At 35.7% G+C, this 22,828-nt stretch overlaps 1 protein-coding gene across 1 annotated transcript in view; it reads right to left on the reverse strand.

Moving 5' to 3' along the window:
* Window positions 1–110: 110 nt before the first annotated feature.
* TRIM23 (tripartite motif containing 23) overlaps window positions 111–22,828 on the reverse strand; it is a 39,103-nt gene continuing 16,385 nt past the window's right edge. The window contains exons 7-11 of the mRNA XM_049649546.1: window positions 20,796–20,930; window positions 12,215–12,344; window positions 11,345–11,455; window positions 6,479–6,603; window positions 111–4,046 (exon numbers count right to left, since the gene is read on the reverse strand). Coding sequence (XP_049505503.1) covers window positions 3,867–4,046; window positions 6,479–6,603; window positions 11,345–11,455; window positions 12,215–12,344; window positions 20,796–20,930 — 681 coding nt within the window. The 3' untranslated portion in view covers window positions 111–3,866. The remainder of the gene's footprint in view (window positions 4,047–6,478; window positions 6,604–11,344; window positions 11,456–12,214; window positions 12,345–20,795; window positions 20,931–22,828) is intronic.

A 22,828-nucleotide genomic window follows, 5' to 3' on the forward strand; every position in this document is an offset into this window, starting at 1 on the left:
TCAAAGACTTCTATTGATTTCATTTTTTCTTCCCTTACCCTCCTGACTTCATAACTTTTTTTTTCATTTTTTTTTTAACATTTATTTTTTGAGAGAGAGACAGCATGAGTGGGGAGGGGCACAGAGAGAGAGGGAGTCAAATTCTGAAGCAGTCTCCAGGCTCTGAACTTAGAGCACAGAGCTCAACACAGGGCTTAAGACACCTGAACTGCAAGATCATGACCTAAGCCAAAGTCAGATGCTTAACCACCTGAGCCACCCAGTCATCCCCTGACTTCAGAGCTATTAAGAACCACTGCTTCTAGGGGCCCCTGTGTGGTTCAGTCAATCAAGCATCTGACTTCTGCTCTGGTCATGGTCTTGCTGGAGTTTGAGCCCTCTAACAGGCTCTGTGCTGACAGCTCAGAGCCTGAGGCCTGCTTCAGATCCTGTGTCTGCCCCTCTCCTGCTTGTGCTCTTTCTCTCTCTCTAAAAAAATAAATAAAATAAAAATAAATTTAAAAAATAAAAAAAGAAACACTGCTTCTAGTTTCCAGAGAGACTCTTCAAAAAGTTAAAGAAGAACACCTCAACAGACATATTTAGGGAATTCACATTCTTTTTTTCCTTTTCTTTTTTTTAAGTTTATTTATTTTGAGAGAGAGAGAAAACACAAGCAGGGGAGGGGCAATGACCGTGGGAGAGAGAATCCCAGGCAGGTTCCTCACTGTCAGCACAGAGCCTGATGCAGGGTTCCATCCCACAAACCATGAGGTCATGACTTGAACTGAAATCAACATTTGGATGCCTAACTGACTGAGCCACCCAGGAGCCCCGGGAATTCACATTCTTACATTTAAATCTAAACTTAAACTTTTCCTTCTATTGATAAGCAGGCTACTTCCTTTATCCATTTTGTACTACAAACTTGTGAGATGAAGAATGTGCCAAGTTGTGCTACTTCAACATTATGTCCTCCTTTTATAAAGTAGAACTTAGACATAAAATGACTTTTCATTGTGACATTTATCTTTTCTTCCTATTTTCTGTGTCTAGACATCTCCCTAGCAATTTAATCATTGCTGAAAACTTATTCCTAAATTTTTGATAATACTGCCACCAAGTGGTGATGATACCCCAAGCCCCCCAGAAATAGTATTTTGCCTTAAGTGCAAATCATATTTGATTAATCAATATTGCCATTCCCTGTCACAAGTTTAACATAATCAGTAGACCTAAAAACATATCTTCCTAGAAGTCTTTTTTAAACCATATTTTAAATTATTAGCAGGATACCATCTGATACATTCGTCCTCTTCATTATTTTTTTAGGGAAAATGAACGATCTTCCTTTTTACCACTTTGCAAATTGAAAGGTACCTCAATGATACATAAAATGTCTTTTAGTAAATTAGTTCATAGGCTACAGCTAAGTTTTCACAGCCATTTTCTAAAACAGTTATTTAAAATTTAAAAGGCAGGAGTTTCACTTGAATGCAAAATTGTACTTCTCCTTTCAAGACACTATCTATAATACTCATTTTAAGTCAGACTTACCTTGCAACTACAGAATAAATTATTTCTAAATCTTTAATAAACTACAACTCAAATTTCACATGCAAGTCAATCCTATTCCATTTTGTTTTCTTTTTCTTAACCACAGCACAAATTACTTTTTTAATTGGTTACTAGCTATACTCTATTAGTAGATAGATGGTACATGAAACAGAATTTTTGAAATAATGATAGGACTTCTTTAAAATGATTTTAACATTTTATTGCTGCCTATATGTAATGCAAATAATGGCTTCTGGTGATAATAAAGCATTCCGGAATTATACACCAGGGCTACACACTTGTAAAACCTGCTTTACATAAACCATACAATAATATTTAGGCTTAATACAGAAATTCAGAGCTAGGAGGCAAATCCGAATAGACTGTACTTAAAATATCTCTCTCATTATTAAATTTGACATTTCCCAGAGGGAACTAGCAGAATCTTAACTAATGATCAGTGAAAGAATACAACCACAAATAGTCATAAGGGCCTGAGAAAAATATTTCTTAAAAAAAAAAAATCACACACAAACACTATTATGTACATTATACTCAGGTCTAAGCACATATTTTACATTGCGTTTAATAATATGCTAAGAATGTGAATTACAAAGTTTAGCAAAATTGGTGAAATAAACTTAATAATTTACAAGAAAAACATGTTTACATGTTAGTGTTAGACTTTTTTTTTTTTTTTTTCAATTACCTAGTAGAGAAAACAGTTCAAGGGCTCACAGGCAAATGTTAACACATTTTTTTATTTTTCACAGTTATTGTAATCAAATATTAAATAATTTAATTCGTAAGTATTACTTATGTGCACAAATTACACTTGTAACAGCATGACTTTTACTTGAAAAATAAAGGATGAAATATTTACTTATTTACACAGTGCCCATAACACTGATGGACTTTTTTTCCTAACGCTTTGTTTTCTAAAAGTTATGCTGTTTATTTTAAACAAACAAAAGTACATTTGAAGAGACGGAACCAAAACAGTGCCACCTAAGACCCACATCTCCTAGCAGTTGAACTAATAAGACAGGATTCAACTTCATCTATAAGGATGAAGAGCATTTAATAAAAAATAAAAATCCAATCTAGCGATGTTTAAATGTAAATCCTACTGCCATAAGTATCCTTAAAAAAATGAAAAACAGTAAAAAGCAGAAAATTTTAAAACTTTTACAACACTGCATAATAAATGTGATGTAAACTATCTGAACATTTCTTATCCTTTCTTAGACATATTCTTTCTCAAATAACTTTTCAAAGCCTTATGAAGAGCCTGGATAACATTTTGTCAAGATAAATGCATTTATTTTGGGAAAGCACTTAACGTAACTGATTCTCCACTGCTTAAATGCCTTGTCTAAAGATAAATGTAGTTTTCTGCATTTCTACTTCTGTCTTTTACTTAAAGCCAACCCTGGCTCTATGTGTAACTTAACTACATTTTACCTATAATCATTCCCACTAAGGATGCAATATTATTTTTAAAAGGAACTCTACTAACTACTTTAAACATGTTGAAAAAACAGAAGGACCAATTTAGAGCTGTGACCTAGGAAATAATATAACCAGGTTCAACCCTGGAAATGGGTCTTTCATAAGTGAAGATTAACTACAACATAACTGATTTTCACAGTTTTATTATTGTTCTTCAGTTTAATACTAATCTGACAGCCGTACCTAGTTAGATAGCATTTCATCTGACTCAGTGGGTTTTATACAAAAGGGCTTAGGAGAAAGTTTTAATAAAACACTATAAAATACTAATTTTATGTAGTTTATAGTTCTTAGCATTAAAAGTGTTGTTATATTGAACATAAAAGTAAAGTAATCCTATTACCCAAAGATGCAGTTTGGATTCTATTTCATTAAGTCACTGGTGTTTTGCTATTAAACACTGCCAAAATCCAGTGAAAAGGCAAGTTAAAGCAGCTATGTTTTATTTGCTTCACAAAGTTTGCATTAGGCACTCAGTTGGCTATTCTTTTTTCACTGAAACAATAAACCTTCACTTACCCTTTCTCTGTGACTACTTCTTTCCCAACAAAGGGATCACATATAATGTGAAAAACTTAAATAACAAATGTATGTTTTAAAACATGTATATTTAAGAAGTCCCTATTTAATGCAATTTAATCTGTTCAGTCAAATGTTTAAGAGTAACTTTTTTCAAAGCCATATTGTACTGAATTCCCCAACCAAGATTCATTTTAAATATACACCCTAAATAAACTATCTTTGAGATGTAGAATTTCTTATATTATGTGCAAAATAACTCTTAACCACAAAAGTTTAAATAACTGCTCCATTTAAAATCAAGCAACATCCAATACTCCAGCAGCCACAAGTTGCCGTGAAAGCCAATCCAACCCTTCGTACAGTCCCATACCACTTCGAGCATCACAGCCCTGAATATACCAGCTACGGCCACAGCACAATTTATGCAGACTAAGTTGTTCAGTGATCTCTTCTACTGACAGAGCTCCAGCAACATCCTGAAAGATATACACATATCAGAAATTTTTTAATAATCAGCCCATCAAAATTCTCATTTTTCCAATTATTACTATTTATATAGAATTCCATTGGTGCCATTCTAACAGAAGCCTAAAGTTAAAACCTAGATTCACCTTTCAATAATTATTCAATGATTAATAAGTAGAGAGAAAAGTTCTGATGAAGGTCATTTATAGTACAGTAAGAATAGCCTTACAGTGAAATCAGTAAAGGCCATGCAGCCTGAATGAAAGCTACTGCCTGAGTCATAAGGCATCAACTTAAAAGAGAAAGATTAACATGTGTATCACCAAAATGTCTTAAGTACAGAATTCATACAATGAACAGTTATTAAACTCCCACTCCAATTACTCCTGAACATCCCTACTTCCCAAAAGCAACCATGTTATAATCTCTTTTATATTTTTCCATATAAGTTCTATGCACATTCATGCAAATAAACATAAACAGAAACATACTTTAGTTTTTTTGTTTTTAATACACACCTTGAGGATAGGTATCTTTCCATTAGCTGGATAAGCAGACTTCTACATTGTATGTAGATTATCTACATACATCTGCAACATTATCTGTGAAATAACCTTAGGATATCTGTCTGCGGAATACATTACTAGAGGTCGAATTACAAGGTAAAAGGGCACATGCAACTAAAATTTTGACAGGTATGGTACTGCCAAAATGCCCTCCAAGAAAATGTCTCCATTTAATAACTACAGCAACAGTATCTGTGAGTCTGAAGATTATCAAACATTTTTATCGTTAACAATGTAAGTGGAAAAGGGTATTTAACGTTGCCTTATTTATGTTTTTAAAATTTTTTTTAAATTTTTTTTTTAACGTTTATTTATTTTTGAGACAGAGACAAAGCATGAATGGGGGAGGGTCAGCGAGAGGGAGACACAGAATCTGAAACAGGCTCCAGGCTCTGAGCTGTCAGCACAGAGCCCGACACGGGGCTCGAACTCACGGACCGCGAGATCATGACCTGAGCCGAAGTCGGCCGCTTAACCAACTGAGCCACCCAGGCGCCCCTTAAAATTTTTTTTAAATGTTTATTTACTTTTGAGATAGAGCCAGAAAGTGTGGGGGAGGGGCAGAGAGAGAGGGAGAAACAGAATACTGAGCAGGCTCCAGGCTCTGAGCTGTCAACTCACCCCGGGCTTGAACTCAAACTGTGAGATCATGACCTGATCCAAGATCAGACGCTTAACCACCCAGGGGCCCCTGCATGTTTTTAATAGTAAGTAAAGCAAAGTGTATCTGTTCTTAATACTTCATCTTTTTATTTATTAAGAGGAAAATCCTTTATTCTTCATCCTACCCTTTGCCCTTCTATTGACCTTGAAAGCATTCTCATCCTCCTACAAGCATAGCTCAAGATCTAGGAATCAGCAGCTTCTCCCTGTCCTTCACCTTTCCCCATTCAGTCATCAAATTCTAACAAATCTACCTTCATGAAGTCTCTTCAAACTGCTTCCACCCTTCTATGCCTTTAACTCGGGATCTTGTAAACTCTCTCACTTGAATGACAGCAGCAATTTACTGCATCTGCCCGTTTCCAGTCCCTTGCCCTTGGTTAATTGTATATCCTACCCTCAGATAACAGTCTTAAAACAGATATGAGTCCAAAAACCTTTTGAGAGTTTTCCTCTGTCATAGAATAAAACCTAAATTTCTCAGTCCAGACCTGTTATTCTAGATTTTCTTCATCCTCTACCTGCCCCTCTCATGTACATCTGCTTATGCTCCCTAAAAATACTCATGCTTTTATTTTCTCTGCCTGCAATGTTCTTTGTTTCACATACTTAAAGTCCTATCCATAATTTCAACTCTTGTCATAATTTCAACTCAGAACCTACTTTTTACAAATCTTTGACAAGATGCCACCTTTAAAACTACTCTAATTTCTCATAACATGTTGTTAATATTACTGAAGTTACTTACTAGTTTTCTATGTATTAAAATCTCATATACATTCACTTACATGTTTACATCCCTATATAGGAGTTTTTTGTTTTGTTTTGTTTTTTAGTTTATTTATTTATTTTTAGAGAGGCAGCAAGGGAGGGACAGAGAGAGGGAGACAGAGAATCCCAAGCAGGCCCTGCACTGTCTGTGCAGAGCAGGGCTCAATCCTGTATGATCATGACCTGAACCGAGATCAAGAGTCAGACATTTAACTGACTGAGACACTCAGGCATTCCTAGGAGTTTCTGGAAAGCATCAACTACATTTTTAGATACTCTAAGGTAACAACTATAGCATTTTTCACATAGACTGTATTCAAAATACTCAGCAGAAACTTCATAAATATCTACTGAATTATCTGTTTTGAAATCTTTCCAGTTACCTTAGGATGTAGAATGCACAGAACTACTAAAGTAAGTATTCTGAAATACAAATGTGTTACCTGTTTGTTAGCAAAAATCAGGAGCAAAGCATCTCGGAGTTCTTTCTCTGTTAACAACTTTGCAAGTTCACTGTGTGCTTCACTAACTCTGTCTCTATGACTGCTGTCAACAACAAATACAACAGCTAGCCAAATTAAAAAAAAAAAAAAAGAATCTAATTAGCCATTGGTTAACTTTAAGTAAATGACCAGATATTTTAATACTCTCGTTATTACATTATGGTTAGTCTACTATCTACTATGTTTTTCAGAAAGGCTGCTCTAACAGCACCTAGCAATACTTAGGAGTATGGCTTCACATAGTTCACATAACTTTTCAGCTCTCTTCATTTCCCCTTTTATACAGGATTTACCATACTTGTTTCATCAAACACAAATTGTTGTGTAAATGAATTAACAGTTTTCTCTTAATGAAAATATACCTCTCAAGATCTCCCTAATGATGCTACTTGTTAAGTTTTTATTTTAATCACCTGACGCTCATCACAATAAGTGCATTCCTTAATCCTCATCACCTATTTCACCTATCCCCCCACCCACCTCCCCTCTAATAACCATCAGTTTGTTCACTATAGTTAAGAGTCTGTTTCTTGGTTTGTCCCTTTTTGCCCCCTTTGCTCATTTGTTTCTCAAATTCCACGTGAGTGAAATCATGGTATTTTTCTCTGAATTCTTTCACTTAGCATTATACTCTCTAGCTCCACCCATGTCATTGCAAATGGCAAGATTTCATTCTTTTTTTTATTTCTGAGTAACATTCCAGTTCATACACACACCACATCTTCTTTATCCATTAGTCAGTGGGTACTTGGGACTGTTTCCATAATTTGGCTATTATAGATGCTGCTGCTATAAATACCAGGGTTCATGTATCCCTTTGAATTAGTGTTTTTGTATTCTTTGAATAAACACCTAATAGTGTGATTGCTGGATCATAGGGTAGTTCTATTTATAACTTTTTGAGGAAACACCATTCTGGTTTTCAGTGGATGTACCAGTTTGCATTCCAATCAGCAGTGCAAGAGGGTTCCTTTTTTTCTCCACATCCTTGCCAACATCTGTTGTTTCTTGTGTTGTTGATTTTAGCCATTCTGACAGATGTGTGGTGATATCTTATCATAGTTTTGATTTGCATTTCCCTGATGATAAGTGATGATGAGCATCTTTTCATGTGTCCGTTGGCCATCTATTTGTCTTCTTTGAAAAAATGTCTGTTCATGTCATCTTGTACATTTTTTACTTGGATTATTTGGCTTTTGGGTGTTGAGTTGTAGAAGTTCTTTATATATTTTATTATCAGGTATGCCATTTGTAAATATCTTCTCCCATTCCATAGGCTGCCTTTTAGTTTTGTTAATTTTTCCTTTGCTGTACAGGAGCTTTTTATTTTGGTTTAGTCCCTATAGTTTATTTTTCTTTTTATTTTCCTTGCCCCAGGGGACCTATCTAGAACAAAATTGCTATGGCCAATGTCAGAGAAATTACTATCTGTGCTCTTTTCTAGGGCTTTTATATTTGTTGGTCTCACATTTAGGTCTTTAATCCATTTTGAATTTATTTTGATGTATGGTTTAAGAAAGTGGTCCTGTTTCATTCTTTTGCAGTCGCTGTCCAGTTTTCCCAACTAAAGTGATTATCTTTTTCCCATTGGATATTCTTCCTGCTTTGTCAAATATTAGTGGACCATAACAGATGTGGGTTCATTCTGGGGTTCTCTCTTCTGTTCCATTGATGTATTTGTCTATTTTTCTGCCAGTACCATACTGTTTTGGTTATTAAAGCTTTGTAATATAACTTAGAGTCCAGAACTCTGATGCCTCCAGCTTTGCTTTTCTTTTTCAAGATTGCTTTGGTTAGTTGGGCTATTGAGGTCCCATACAAATTTTAGGATTGTTTGTTCCAGCTCTGTGAAAATGCTGATGTTATTTTGATAGGTATTGCATTAAATCGGTAGATTGCTTTGGGTAGTATGGACATTTTAACATTATGTGTTTTTCCAATTCATAAGCATGGGATGTGTTTCCATTTCTTTGTGTCATCTTCTATTTCTTTCATCAGTGTTTTATAGTTTTCAGAGTACAGGTCTTTCATCTGTTTGCTTAGGTTTACTCCTAAGTATCTTATTATTTTGGGTGCGATTATAAGTAGGTTTATTAATTTCTCTTTCTGCTGCTTCATTATTGGTGTATAGAGATGCAACAGATATTTGTACACTGATTTTGTATCCTATGATTTTACTGACTTCATTTATCAGTTTTTTGGTGGAGTCTTTCGGGTTTTCTATGTATAGTGTCATGTCATCAGCAAATAGTGAAAGTTTTACTTCTTCCTTACTGATTTAGATACCTTTTATTTCCTTTTTTGTCTGATTGCTGTGGCTAGGCCTTCCAGTACTATGTTGAATAAAAGTGGGGAGAATGGACATCCTTGTATTGTTCCTGACCTTAGAGAAAAGGTTCTCAGTTTTTCCCCATTGAAGATGATGTTAGGTGTTGGTTTTTCATAGTCGGCCTTTATTATGTTGAGGTATATTCCCCCTAAACATACTTTGTTGAGGGTTTTTATCATTAATAGGTGTACTTTGTAAAGTGCTTTTTTGCATCCATTAAAATGATCATATGTTTCTTATCCTTTCTGTTACTGATGTGATATATCATGTTGACTGACTTGTGAATATTAAACCACACTTGCAACCCAGGAATAAATCCCATTTAATCATAGTGAATAATTCTTTTAATGTACTGTTGGATTCCGTTTGCTAGTATTTTGTGCAGGATTTTTTGCAGATGTGTTCAGAAATACTGGCCTGATATTTTTAAAAGATATATAAGATATAGATGAAAAAAAGATATTTCTCTTTTTCAATGGGATCCATCTGGTTTTGGTATCAAGGTAATGCTGGCCTCATAGAATGAATATGGAAGTTTTCCTTTTCTATTTTTTGGAATAGTACGAGAAGAACAGGTACTAACTCTTCTTTAAATGTTTCATAGAATTTGCCTGTGAAACTATCTGTCTGGTCTTCGACTTGTGCTTACTTTTTGATTACCGATTCAATTCCTTTCCTGGTATTCAGTCTGTTCAAATTTTCTATTTCATCTTCCTTCAGTTTTGGTAGTTTATATGTTTCTAGGAATTTATCCATTTCTAGGTTGTCCAACTTGTTGACACATAGTATTTCATAACATTCTTTTATAATTGTGTTTCTGTGGTGTTTGTTGTTATTTCTTTTCTCTCATTTGTGATTTTATTTACTTGGGTCCTTTCTCTATTTTTCTTGGTAAGGCTGGCTAGGGTTTATCAATTTTATTGGCTTTCAAAGAGCCAGTTCCTGGTTTCACTGATATGTTCTACTGGTTTTTTCATTTCTAGATCATTTATTTATTGTCTAATTTTATTATTTCCTAATTTCTGGTTTTGGACTTTGTTCTTTTTCTACCTCCTTTAGGTGTAAGATTAGGTTGTTTATTTGAAATTTTTCTTGTTTCTTGAGGTAGACCTGTATTGCTATAAACTTCCCTCTTAGAACCATTTTTGCTGCATCCCAAAGGTTTTGAACCATTGTGGTTTCATTTTCATTGGCTTCCATGTACTTTTTTACTTCTTCTTTTATTTCCAGGTTGACCCATTCATTGTTTCATAGCATATTATTATTTTTTAATTTTTTTTAAATGTTTTTATTTATTTTTGAAGGAGAGAGAGACAGAGCATGAGCCAGGGAGGAGCAGAGAGAGGGAGACATAGAATTTGAAACAGACTCCAGGCTCTGAGCATCTTCAGCACAGAGCCCGACGTGGGGCTCAAACTCATGAACCGTGAGATCATGACCTGAGCTGAAGTCGGACGCTCAACCGACTGAGCCACCCAGACGCTCCTTGTAGCATATTATTTAACCTCTATGTATTTGTAGTCTTTCCAGATTGTTTCTTGTGGATGACTTCTAGTTTCATAGCAATGTGGTCAAAATAGATGTGTAGAACCTCAATCTTTTTCAATTTGTTGAGATTTGTTTTATGGACTATGATACTACTTGTTCTTTGATTACCATTTCACTTTCTAAAAAAATAGTCTAAATAAATCACACCTTTATCTCTCCCAAGTATTCTCTCTAGGTGCCTACCACAGCACTTTCTACATATACTGTACTCAAAACACACAGCAGAAACGTCACAAGTATCTACTGAATTGACTCTCTTTTGAAATCCTTCCAGCTACCTTATGTAGCTAAACATTCTATCAACCATTTCTCATGTTTAAAAGCCCATTTTCCCCCTATTAATCAATGGCTTATACTAAACTAAGCATCAAAAATCCCCAAGTAAAAATAATTACTTAGCTTCTCTTCTAGGTGGAAAGTAGGATGACATGAAATAGGTGGCATGAACAAAATCTTCATGTTGAGTATATGCAAAAGCATAGAATGTGGCCGAAATATAAATAAATGCTAGGTGGAATATGTGGTAAAACACATTTTGGCCAAAAGCAAACTACTGCAGGTTCTTCTACAGATAACTTATTGTTAATGGAAATAAAGGAATGGAGCTATTGAGATTCCAATGAGATAAATATTTAACTGAATTGAAGAGAGCAGCAGAACCATACACCAAGAATTCTACCCTATATTATGATATTGCCAGTGATCACGCTTACATGAACACTAATAATAAAGTGCCAAGATATATATTATGGTTTTATCTCTTCACTGCCAAGATATAAATTATGGTTTTTCATGAAATAAAACAAAGCACATATCCCAGTCTTCTACCTTCACTTTTTAAATAAAATAAACTTCACTAGTTAAATCTATTCCATTGAAAATGGCATCCTAAAATTCTGAAAAATTAAGATATCATTTTTCACTCTTACCTTGGGTATTGAGGTAATAATGTTTCCACAATGGTCTTAATTTGTGTTTTCCACCTACATCCCAAATAGTGAACTTCAAATTTTTGTATTCTACAGTTTCCACATTAAAACCTGTTTTTTAAAAAAGTTACTTTAATACTGAACTTATATTTATAATAAGTAACACATCAAACACAGGCAACCCACCGTTTATAACTGTGGTATACAAATTATCTTCATACAGCAATATATACTGCTGCCCAACCAACTCCACTCCTAATAAATCTATATGAGGAATATATACCTTTAACAGCTGTTAGCTCTCTAAACGTCCACCAGGATCCTTAGATCCTGAAACTCAAATAACTGAGTGCTCTGCACCACTACTACTCCCTCACCTTGACACCAATCCTTTAATCCTTCCAACTGTCCCACCAATACTCTGTTCTTTCCTTTTTTTGTGTTTATTTATTTACTTTGAGATACAGAGAGAGAGAAAGAGAGAGAGAGAAAGTGCACGAGCAGGGGACGGGCAGAGAAAGAGGAAGACATAGCATCCCAAGCAGGCTCTGTGCTATCGGCAAAGAGCCCAATACAGGACTCAATCTCACAAACCGTGAGATCATGACCTGTGCTTGAAATACAGTCTGACACTTAACCAACTGAGCCACCCAGGCACCCCATTCCTTCTCAAAATCCCACCATCCACATTTCAATCACACACTCGCTGAATCTTGCATTTTTTTTTTCTGACATGGTAGTGTCTTAGAGCCAGTAAAGAGCCCACCTCCATGCCATACTGGCATAAAATAAAACCCTCAAGAACTCAGCTGTAAGCTAGAGTTTGTCTATAAAATGTCCATTAAAGTAAAAAGCAATACTCATACTTACCAATTGTTGGAATAGGCTGCATGAATTCATCCTGTTTTAACTTAAACAAAATAGTAGTTTTTCCAGCACCATCTAATCCTAGTGTAACAACTCGAATTTCCATTTTTGGTCCAATGTGAACTCTATTGTCCTGTAATTTTTAAAAATTTAAATCTTATTTTGATATAGAGTTAAAAAGTATTGGCAGTTATACTTTTATTTATAATACCTTTGTTAATTATTTCATCTCCTACTCGTTCCTCTGAGAGGAACCTTTATTATTATATTTTTGTATTATAATTTTGGTGCATAGATCTAATTCTTCATAGAACTCAACTGACAAAACAAAAAACTATAAGCCTGTGTTAACAGGTATACAATGTACAAATATGTAATTTGTGACATCAATAACATAAAGTATGGGGAGGTGGAGCTATAAAACAATAGTTTTTATACACAAATGAAGTTAAAATGTTACCACTTTCAAACAGAATATTATAACAAGATGTTCTTTGTAACAGCAGTGTAAACACACAAAAATCTATAAGTTATACACAAAGGAAATGAGAAGGAAATCAAACCATGACACTAAAACACCACTGAGACACAGAAGGTAGTAGGAGGAAAGCTACAAGATGACAAAAAAGCTACAAGATATAAATAAAAAATAGTAACTAAGAAGGCAATATTAAGTCCTTAGCTATTAATAATAACTTTCAATGAAATTAACTCTCCAACAACAACAAAAAAAAAAACAAACAGTGTGACTAAATGGATTAAAAAAACAAGATCTAACAATATGCTATTTACAAGAGACTCACTTCATTTCTAAGAACACAAGAGGGCTGAAAGTAAAAGAAAAGAAAAAGATATTCCAGACAAAATAGACTTTAAATCAGACTGTTAGTAAGAGACAAAAGGGATTCTCCCTCAGCCTCTCCATATGTATTCGTGTGTGTGTGTGTGTGTGTGTGTGTATGTGTGTGTGTGTGTGTGTGTATACATACACACACATATGGATAAAGGTCCCAAACATGAGATCCAAAAACAGAAAACTCTTAGAAGAAGACACAATGCAAAATTTTCTTGATAATGGATTTGGAGTAATTTCCTGGATATAACACCAAAAACACAGTCAACTAAAGCAAAAATAGACAAATCAGACCATGTCAATCTTAAAAACTTCTGTGAATCAAAGGACACTACCAAGAGAGTAAAGAAGCAACCTACAGAATGGGAGACAGTATTTGCCAATCATATATGTAATCATGGATCCCTATCCAGAATATATAAGGAACTCCTAAGGCTCAACAACAACAACAAAAATCAAATAATTTAAAAACAGGCAAGGGACTTGTACAAAATTTCTCCAAAGAAGATATAAAATGGCCAATAAGCATGTGAAAAGCTCAACTTCATTAATCATCAGAGAAATGCAAACCAAAACCACAATGAGATACCACCTCACACCCAGCAGGATGGCTACAATCTAAAACAAGAACAGGGGCACCTGGATAGCTCAGTGGGTTGAGTGTCTGACTCTTGACTTTGGCTTGGGTCATGGTCCCAGGGTCCTGGGATTGAGCCATACATCAGACTCTGCACTGAGCATGAAGCCCGCCTAAGATTCTCTCTCTCCCTCTGCCTCTCTCCCCAACTTGTGCACTCTCTCTCCCCCTCTCTAAAATAAAAAATAAAGAAAACAAAAACAAAAATTAACATGTGTTGGTGAAAATGTGGAGAAATTGCAACCCTTGTGCACTGTTGGCAGGAATTATAATATGGTGCAACCACTATGGAAAACAACATTTCCTCAAAAAAAAAAAAAAAAAAAATTAAAAATAGAACTACCATATCCAGTAATCTCATTTCTGGATCTATATCCCAAAGAAATAAAAGATCTCAAAGCGATAACTGAACACCCATGTTCACAGTAACACACTATTCACAGTAGCCAAAATGTGGAAGCAATCCCAATGTCCATCAGTAGATGAATGCATAAACAAAAGGTGGTATATACAAACAATGAAGTATTATTCAGCCTTAAAACAGAAGAAAATTCTGTCATATGCCACAATATGCGTGAACTTTGAGCATACTATACTAATTGAAATCAGCCAGTCACAAAAAAGACAACTACTATATGGTTCTATTTATATGAGATATTCAGAATAGTCAAATTCAAAGAGACAAAAATAGAATGGTAGTTACCAACAGATGGTGAGAGAGGGGAAAAGCAGACTTATTGTTTATATGGTGTGGAGGTTCAGTTTTTCAAAATTAAAATTCCTAGAGATCTGTTTCACACAATGTGAATATACTTAACAATACTGAACTGTATAATTAAAAATGGTTAAGATGGTAATTTTTTGTATTTTTACCACACGACACACAAAAATATGGTATATATGCACAATACAGTACCTTGAGGTTGTAAAAAGGAATAGAAAATATCACATATTACTGCTATGGAGTAATCTCCAGGACATACGAGTATGTCAAAAGAACATCGTGGAGAAATGTGTAACGTAGTTTACCTTTAAATGTGATCAAAGTGCATGCAAATATATAGATGTATTTCTCTATATTTTTAAAATGATGAATAAGACTAAGAAAAAAATTCTTTTTTTTTTTAAGTTTTTAAAGTTTATGTATTTTGAAGAGAGAACAAGCATGGAAGGAACAGAGAGAGAAGGAGAGAAACAGAATCCCAAGCGGGCACCGCACTATCAATGAGGAATCCAATGTGGGGCTTGAATTCATGAATCCAAGATCATGACCTGAGCCTAAATCAAGAGTCAGACACTCAAACGACGGAGCAACCCAGGAGCCCCAAAACTAAGAAAAAAATCTTTATGGTTTTCTATGAAGAAAGGAGGGAAAATGTGGAGGGGTCAGGGATAGAAGCTAGACTTCTCTAAATGAATTCTGCTTTGTAGATTTGACTCTGGACTATGTAAATGTTTCACATAATTATAAAACAAGATTAAGTTTTGGGGTGCCTAGGTGGCTCGGTCAATTAAATGTCTGACTCTTGATTTCAGCGCAGGTTATGACCTCACTGCCGTGAGACTGTTGCCAGCGGAGCCTGCTTGGCGTTCTTTCTCCCTCTCTCTCTGCCTCTCCCCTGCTTGTGCACATGCTAGCACACACCCTCTCTCTCTCTCTCTCTCTCAAAACAAATAAACTTTTAAAAAAGAACAAGATTAAGTTTAAAAAAAAAAAAGTACCTAAAAAGAGAAAGCAAAATGAAATACATGAACCTTTTAAATTAGGGGGAATTCACTTTAAAAGAGACCAAAACACAACAACCAAATGTCAAGCATAAGCCTTATTTAGCTGGATTCTGTTTCCAGTAAAAAACAAAAAAATTTAACCATCTGGGAAATTTCAATAACTAACTGGATAATGGTTAATATTAGAGATTATTAATTTTTTTAGGTTTTATGACAGTATTTTGGTTATGTATTTTTTAAAGTCCTTACCTTTTAGAAATACACACAAAAATATTTCATAGATGAAATATGTTGGGGTTTATTTCAAAATAACCTCGGAGACTGCAGATAGAAAGGGGAATGGGGATAAGGACAGATGAAATTAAAAACTGGGAGTAAAGATGGCAGAGTAGTACAGGGACCCTGAGCTTGTCTTGTCCCCTGAAACATAGCTAGATCAGCATCAAACCATTTTGAATACCTAGGAAATTGATGTAAGGATTAACACAACAATGTGCATACTTTGAGCCAGAGAGCTTAGCAGTGTGTGGAGCAGAGAAGTGAACTGGGGGAGAGAAAAGCCATGGAGCTGTGGAGGGTAAGGAGCCATTTTCATGGAGAGAGGACAGAGAAAGAGAAAGGGGGACAGAGGAGGGCATCAGGATGGCAAAGAAAAGCACTACCCCTGAAAGTAGCTGGAACGAGAGAAACAGTGAAAATACTCACAGAGGACTTGACAAAAAAATCTATTCCCCAAAACCAGTGACAAGGAGAAAGGAGAGGGTTTCAATATCACCAGAATTCTACAAACAGTGGAGTGCAGAGTCTGAAGGTTCAGAGCTCAGTGCCTGCCACTGCTCTGGTGAGGAAGCAGGGTGAATCCCCAGGAGCAGGCAGTGAGTCTGAGGGGTCTGTGTGCCACATGAGGAGAACCAGTTCCCCTGCTTGGAGTGCATTTGGTAGATGCCATATAGCCTTCTTGTGGGCAAAAGTCCCAGCAGACCCCTGAGAGCAGCCACGTTTTCTGGTACTGGGACAAAGATGCCAGAGTGCAGCAAAACCTGGCACTGGTTGTGTGTTGTGATCTCCAGAAACTGAGACTCTAATTAAAAATTACATGGAAGCCAATGAAAATGAAAACACGACAGTCCAAAATCCTTGGGATGCAGCGAAGGTGGTCATAAGAGATAAGTATACAGCAATCCAGGCCTTCCCAAAGAAGGAAAAAAGGTCTCAGATACACAACCTAACTTACACTTAAAGGAGCTGCAAAAACAACAGCAAATAAAGCCCAAAACCAGCAGAAGAGAAATAATAGATTAGAGCAGAAATCAATTATTGAAATAAAAAAAAAAAAAACAGAACAGATAAATGAAACTAAGTGCTGGTTCTTTGAAAGAATTTTTAAAAATTGATGAACACCTAGCCAGATTTATCAAAAAGAAAAAGGGCCTGAATAAATAAAATCACGAATTAAAGAGGAGAGAGCACAACCAACACCAAAGAAATAAAAACAATAATAAGAGAATATTATGAATAATTATATGCCAACAAATTGGGCAATTTGGAAAAAATGGATAAATTCCTAGAAGCATATAAACTACCCCAACTGAAGAATAAATAGAAAGTTTGAACAGACCCATAATCAGTAAAGAAATTGAATCAGCAATGAAAAATCTCCCAACAATCAAGAGTCCCGAGCCAATGGCTTCCCAGAGGAATTCTACCAAACATTTACACAAAAGTAAATACCTATTCTTTTGAAGCTAGTCCAAAAAATAGAAATGGAAGGAAAACTTCCAAACTCATTCTATGAGGCCAGCTTTACCTTGATCCCCAAACCAGACGACAACCCTCCAAAAAAGAAAATTACAGATCAATTTCCCTGATGAACATGGATGCAAAAATTCTCAACAAGATATTACTAAATCAAATCCAACAATACTTTAAAATAATTCTTTACCATGATCAAATGGAATTTATTCCTGGGCTGTAGGGCTGGTTCAATATCTGTAAATCAATCAATGTGATATATCACACTCATAAAGGAAACGATAAGAATCACAGGATCCTTATCCTGTGCAAAAAAAAGCATTTAACAAAATACTGCATCCTTTCTTGATAAAAACCCTCAAGAAAATAGGGACAGAAGGAGCATACCTCAACATCATAAAGACCATATGCAAAAGACCTGCAATATTAACCTCAATGAGGAAAAACTGAGAGTTTTTCCCTTAAGAGCAGGAACATGACAGGGATGTCTATTCTCAAGACTGTTGTTCAACGTTGTACTAGAAGTCCTAGCCTCAGAGAACAAAAAAGAAATAAAAGGCATCCAAATTGGCAAGGAAGAAGGCAGACTTTCACTCTTTGCAGACAACATGATATTCTACGTGGAAAACCTGAAAGACTCCACCAAAAAACTGCTAGAACTGATACATGAAGTCGTAGGATATGAAGTCAACATACTGAAATCTGTTTCATTTCTATGTACCAATAACGAAGCAGCAGAAAGACAAATCAAGGAATCGATACCATTTACAACTGTACCAAAAACCATAAGATATCTAACCAAAGAGGTAAAAGATGTGTATGCTGAAAACTATAGAAAGCTTATGAAAGAAATTGAAGAAGACACAAAGAAATGGAAAAATATTTCATGCTCCTGGAAAGGAAGAATACTGTTAAAATGTCTATACTACCCGGGGCGCCTGGGTGGCTCATTTGGTTAAGCGTCTGACTTCGGCTCAGGTCGTGATCTTGCGGTCCGTGAGTTCAAGCCTCGCATCAGGCTCTGTGCTGACTGCTCAGAGCCTGGAGCCTGTTTCCGATTCTGTGTCTCCCTCTCTCTCTGACCCTCCCCCATTCATGCTCTGTCTCTCTCTGTCTCAAAAATAAATAAACGTTAAAAAAAAAAATCTTAAAAAAAAAAAAAATGTCTATACTACCCAATCTACACATTCAATGCAATCCCTGTCAAAACACCAGCATTCTTTACAGAGCTAGAACAAACAGTTCTAAAATGTATATGGAACCATAATAGACCCCAAATAGCCAAACTAATATTGAAAAAGAAAACCAAAGCTGGAGGCATCACAATTCCAGACTTCAAGCTGTATTACAAAGCTGCAATCATCAAAACAGTATGGTACTGGCACAACATCAGACATATAGATCAATGCCAACAGAATAGAGAACCCAGAAATGGACCCACAAATGTATGGCCAACTAATCTTTGACAAAGCAGGAAAGAATATCCAATGAAAAATTGTGCTGGGAAAAGTGGACAGCAACATGCTGAAGCAGATCACTTTCTTACACCATACACAAAAATAAACTCAAAATGGATGGAAGACCTAAATGTAAGACAGGAAACGATCAAAATCCTAGAGAAAACAGGCAACAACCACTTTGACCTTGGCCACAGCAACTTACTAAACAGGTCTCTGGAGGCAAGGAAAACAAAATAAAAAATGAACTATTGGGACCTTATCGAAATAAAAGGCTTCTGCACAGCAAAGGAAACAATCGGCAAAACTAAAAGGCAACCAACAGAATGGGAGAAGATATTTGCAAATGACATATTGGACAAAGGGTTAGTATCCAAAATCTATAAAGAATTTATCAAACTCGGGGTGCCTGGGTGGCTTGGTCGGTTAAGCATCCGACTTCGGCTCAGGTCATGATCTCACGGTCCGTGAGTTCGAGCCCCGTGTCGGGCTCTGTGCTGACAGCTCAGAGCCTGGAGCCAGTTTCAGATTCTGTGTCTCCCTCTCTCTCTGACCCTCCCCGGTTCATGCTCTGTCTCTCTCTGTCTCAAAAATAAATAAACGTTAAAAAAAAAATTAAAAAAAAAAAAAAGAATTTATCAAACTCAACACCCAAAAAACAAATAATCCAGTGAAAGAAATGGGCAAAAGACATGAACAGACACTTTTCCAAAGACAACATCCAGATGGCTTACAGACACATGAAAAAATGCTCAACATCACTCATCATCAGGGAAATACAAATCAAAACCACAATGAGATACTACCTCACACCTGTCAGAAAGGCTAATATTAACAACTCAGGAAACAACAGATGTTGGAAAGGATGTAAAGAAAGGAGAACAGTCTTGTACTGCTGATGGGAATGCAGACTGGTATAGACACTCTAGAGAACAGTAAGGATCTTCCTCAAAAATTTAAAAAGTGCTACCCTACAACCTAGCAATTGCACTACTAGGTATTTATTCAAAGCATACAAAAATAGAGATTCAAAGGGGCACATGCACCCCAGTATCTATAGCGGCACTATCAATAATAGCCAAATTATGGAAAGAGCTCAAATGTCCATCGAATGATGAATGGATAAAGAAGATGTGGTTTATACATACAATGGAATACTACTTGGCAATGAGAAAGAATGAATTCTGGCCATTTGCAGCAACATGGATGGAACTGGAAGGTATTATGCTGAGTGAAATAAGTCAGTCAGAGAAAGACATATCATATGTTCTCACTCATACATAGATCTTGAGAAATTAAACAGAAGACCATGGGGGAGGGGAAGGGGGAAAAAAAGTTACAGAGAGGGAGAGAGGGAAACCATAAGAGACTCCTGGATACTGAAACAAACTGAGGGTTGATGGGGGAGTGGGGGATAGGGGAAAGCGGGTGATGGGCATTGAGGAGGGCACTTGTTGGGATGAGCACTGGGTGTTGTATGGAAACCAATTTGTCAATGAATTATATTTAAAAAAAAAGAAGATGTGGTATATATACACAATGGAATACTACTTGGCGACCAAAAAGAATGAAATCTTGCTACTTACAACAATGTGGATGCAATGAGAATGTATTATGCTAAGCAAAATAAGTTAGTCAGAGACAGACAAATATCATATGATTTCACTCATATGTGGAATTTAAGAAACAAAACATGAATGTAGGGGAAGGGAAGGAAAAATAAGATAAAAACAGAGACGGAGGCAGGCAAACCATAACAGATTCTTAAATACAGAGAACAAACTAAGGGTTGTTGGAGGGGAGGGGTGGGGATGGGCTAAATGGGTGATGGGCAGTAAGGACAGCACTTGTTAGGATGAGCAATGAGTGTTATATAAGTGATGAATCACTAAATTCTACTCCTGAAACCATTATTACACTATATGTTAACTAACTTGGATTTAAATAAAGAAAAAAAGGGGTTTTAATTGTCAAAGTAGATGATGGGTACAGGGAGATTCATTATACCACTTTTCATTTTCCAATGATGAAAGTTTAAAAAAAAAAAAAAAAAAAACCATGAATTTCTTAATTGTCTCTTCAAGCTGATTATCATGGAATATAAAACAATCATGATCTGTCAGAAACCACACCTAAAAATGAAATATGGTACATTACCTTTGTAAAAGTGACAGGGATGCTGGCATCCAATTGAATGTGATCTGCAACCTCTGTAAACTGCTGCTGCTGTTTTTGCAATGTTTCCAGTAACCTTGTAATTTCCTGTTTTGCCAAAACAACTCTACAATCATCCTAGAAAAGAGAATACAGTTTTCCTGTAAACTTATTACAGAAATAAGGGAAAAAGAGATATCACCAAAACTCAAGAAAAGTTCATCTAACATCATAGTATTAAAGGTTAACTTAAATGTAAATTTAACTAGGATAATAATAATAAGTGGGTATTAATAAATAATTTAAGACCCTTTCAAGAGAAGAAAAGATAAATAAATTGTGGTATATTCACAAAGGCCACAATGAGAATGAGCCACAATTATACCTGATGATTTGAATTTCACAATGTCAAATAAAAGAAGAAAGGACATGAAGAGTTCATTCTGTATGATTCCATTTTTATTAATACCAAAACAGACAAAAATAAGATATGCATTAGAAGTCAGGTTTATCCTTAGGGGGGAAGTTATCAGAAGGGAGTCTGAGGGGTATCTTGGGGTGCTGGTAATGTTCTGTTACATGATCTGGATGCTAGTTATACAGCAACTAGCCAGGTGAACACTTATGCACACATTTCTGTATGTATGTTGTACTTATTATTTTTAATGTTTATTATTTTATTTTGAGAGCAAGAGAGAGCAAATGTGAGTGGGGGAGGGGCAGAGAGAGAGGGAGAGAGAGAGAATCCCAAGCAGGCTCCACACTGCCAGCAAGGAACCCTGAACTCACACACTGTGAGATCATAACCTGAGCCGAAATTGAGTCAGATGCTTCGATGGTTGAGCTACCCAGGCGCCCCTGCATGTTGTACTTATATAAAAAGGTTTTTAAATAACTTAAGATATATATGTACTGGTTTTTTTAAAAATGGGACTACATGTAAAATTGAAAACTCTCCCTCTCCCTCTAGATCCCCAGACTCTTTCTTCAAAGTCAAGCACTTTCCAGTTTCTACAACATTATTCCAGAGATTTTCTACACAGACACCAATATATTCTTCCTAAGACAGAGATCTTCAAACAATATGTAAGCTCCATGAAAGCAGCAGTGTTTACAGTTTTTGCTCACTGTTGCATATTTATATTAGTCAATTATTAACTAACAAACTTTGCTTATAAGTTGCATGTTGTTCCAGTTATTCATAACAAAAGCCTTTAAGAAATTCCTGCTTCTACTCTCTCATGCCCCAAATACAAACAAATCCTATTAGGTATCCAGAATTTGGACACTTCACTCCACTACCCAAGCCAGTATTCTCTCTCACATGGAATTCTACAACAGCCTAACTCCTTTTCTTTAACTCCTTCCTTCCATCTTTGCCCTCCTCCAATCTGTTTTTTACACATCAAAGTGATCATTTTAAGTAAGATCAAGTCATTCTTGTCAAAATTTCACAATGGCTTCTCTATTTTAATCAGTAAAAGCTGAAGCCCTTCCAGTGGCCCACAAAGCCTTTGTTACATATAATTCCCTATTACTTCTGATTATAGCTCCTATTTCTCTCTCCTTCATTTGCTATATACCAGCCAAAGTGGCCTCTTTTGCTGTTCCTCAAATACACCAGACATGGTGTCCTAGGGTTTTTTCTCTAATGGCTTTCCTCAGTGGGAATATTCTTCCCTATATTAGGGCTTGAATAAATTCCTTCACCTTTTTCTTTTTTGAGGCTTTGCTCAAATCTCACCTTTTCTTAATGATTTTTACCCTGACCATTTGATAATGCAGTCTGCTGGACTCCCACACTTTTTCTTCTGTCCTTAGTTCTTACCACTATTCTAACATTTTACATAATTTACTTATTTAGATAAGGATATGATTTATTGTCTTATCTTCTCCTTGCTAAAATGCTAATTCCACAAGATTATATAGCTTTTTGTTTGTCTTGTTTACCAGTATATCCCATGTTATCTAGAAGAACCTGGCACACAGTAGGCACTCAAAACTTATTTGCTAAATGAATAGACAAATCCTCACCA

Source organism: Panthera uncia (genome assembly GCF_023721935.1).
Source record: "Panthera uncia isolate 11264 chromosome A1 unlocalized genomic scaffold, Puncia_PCG_1.0 HiC_scaffold_17, whole genome shotgun sequence".
NCBI classification, from domain to species: Eukaryota; Metazoa; Chordata; class Mammalia; order Carnivora; family Felidae; genus Panthera; species Panthera uncia.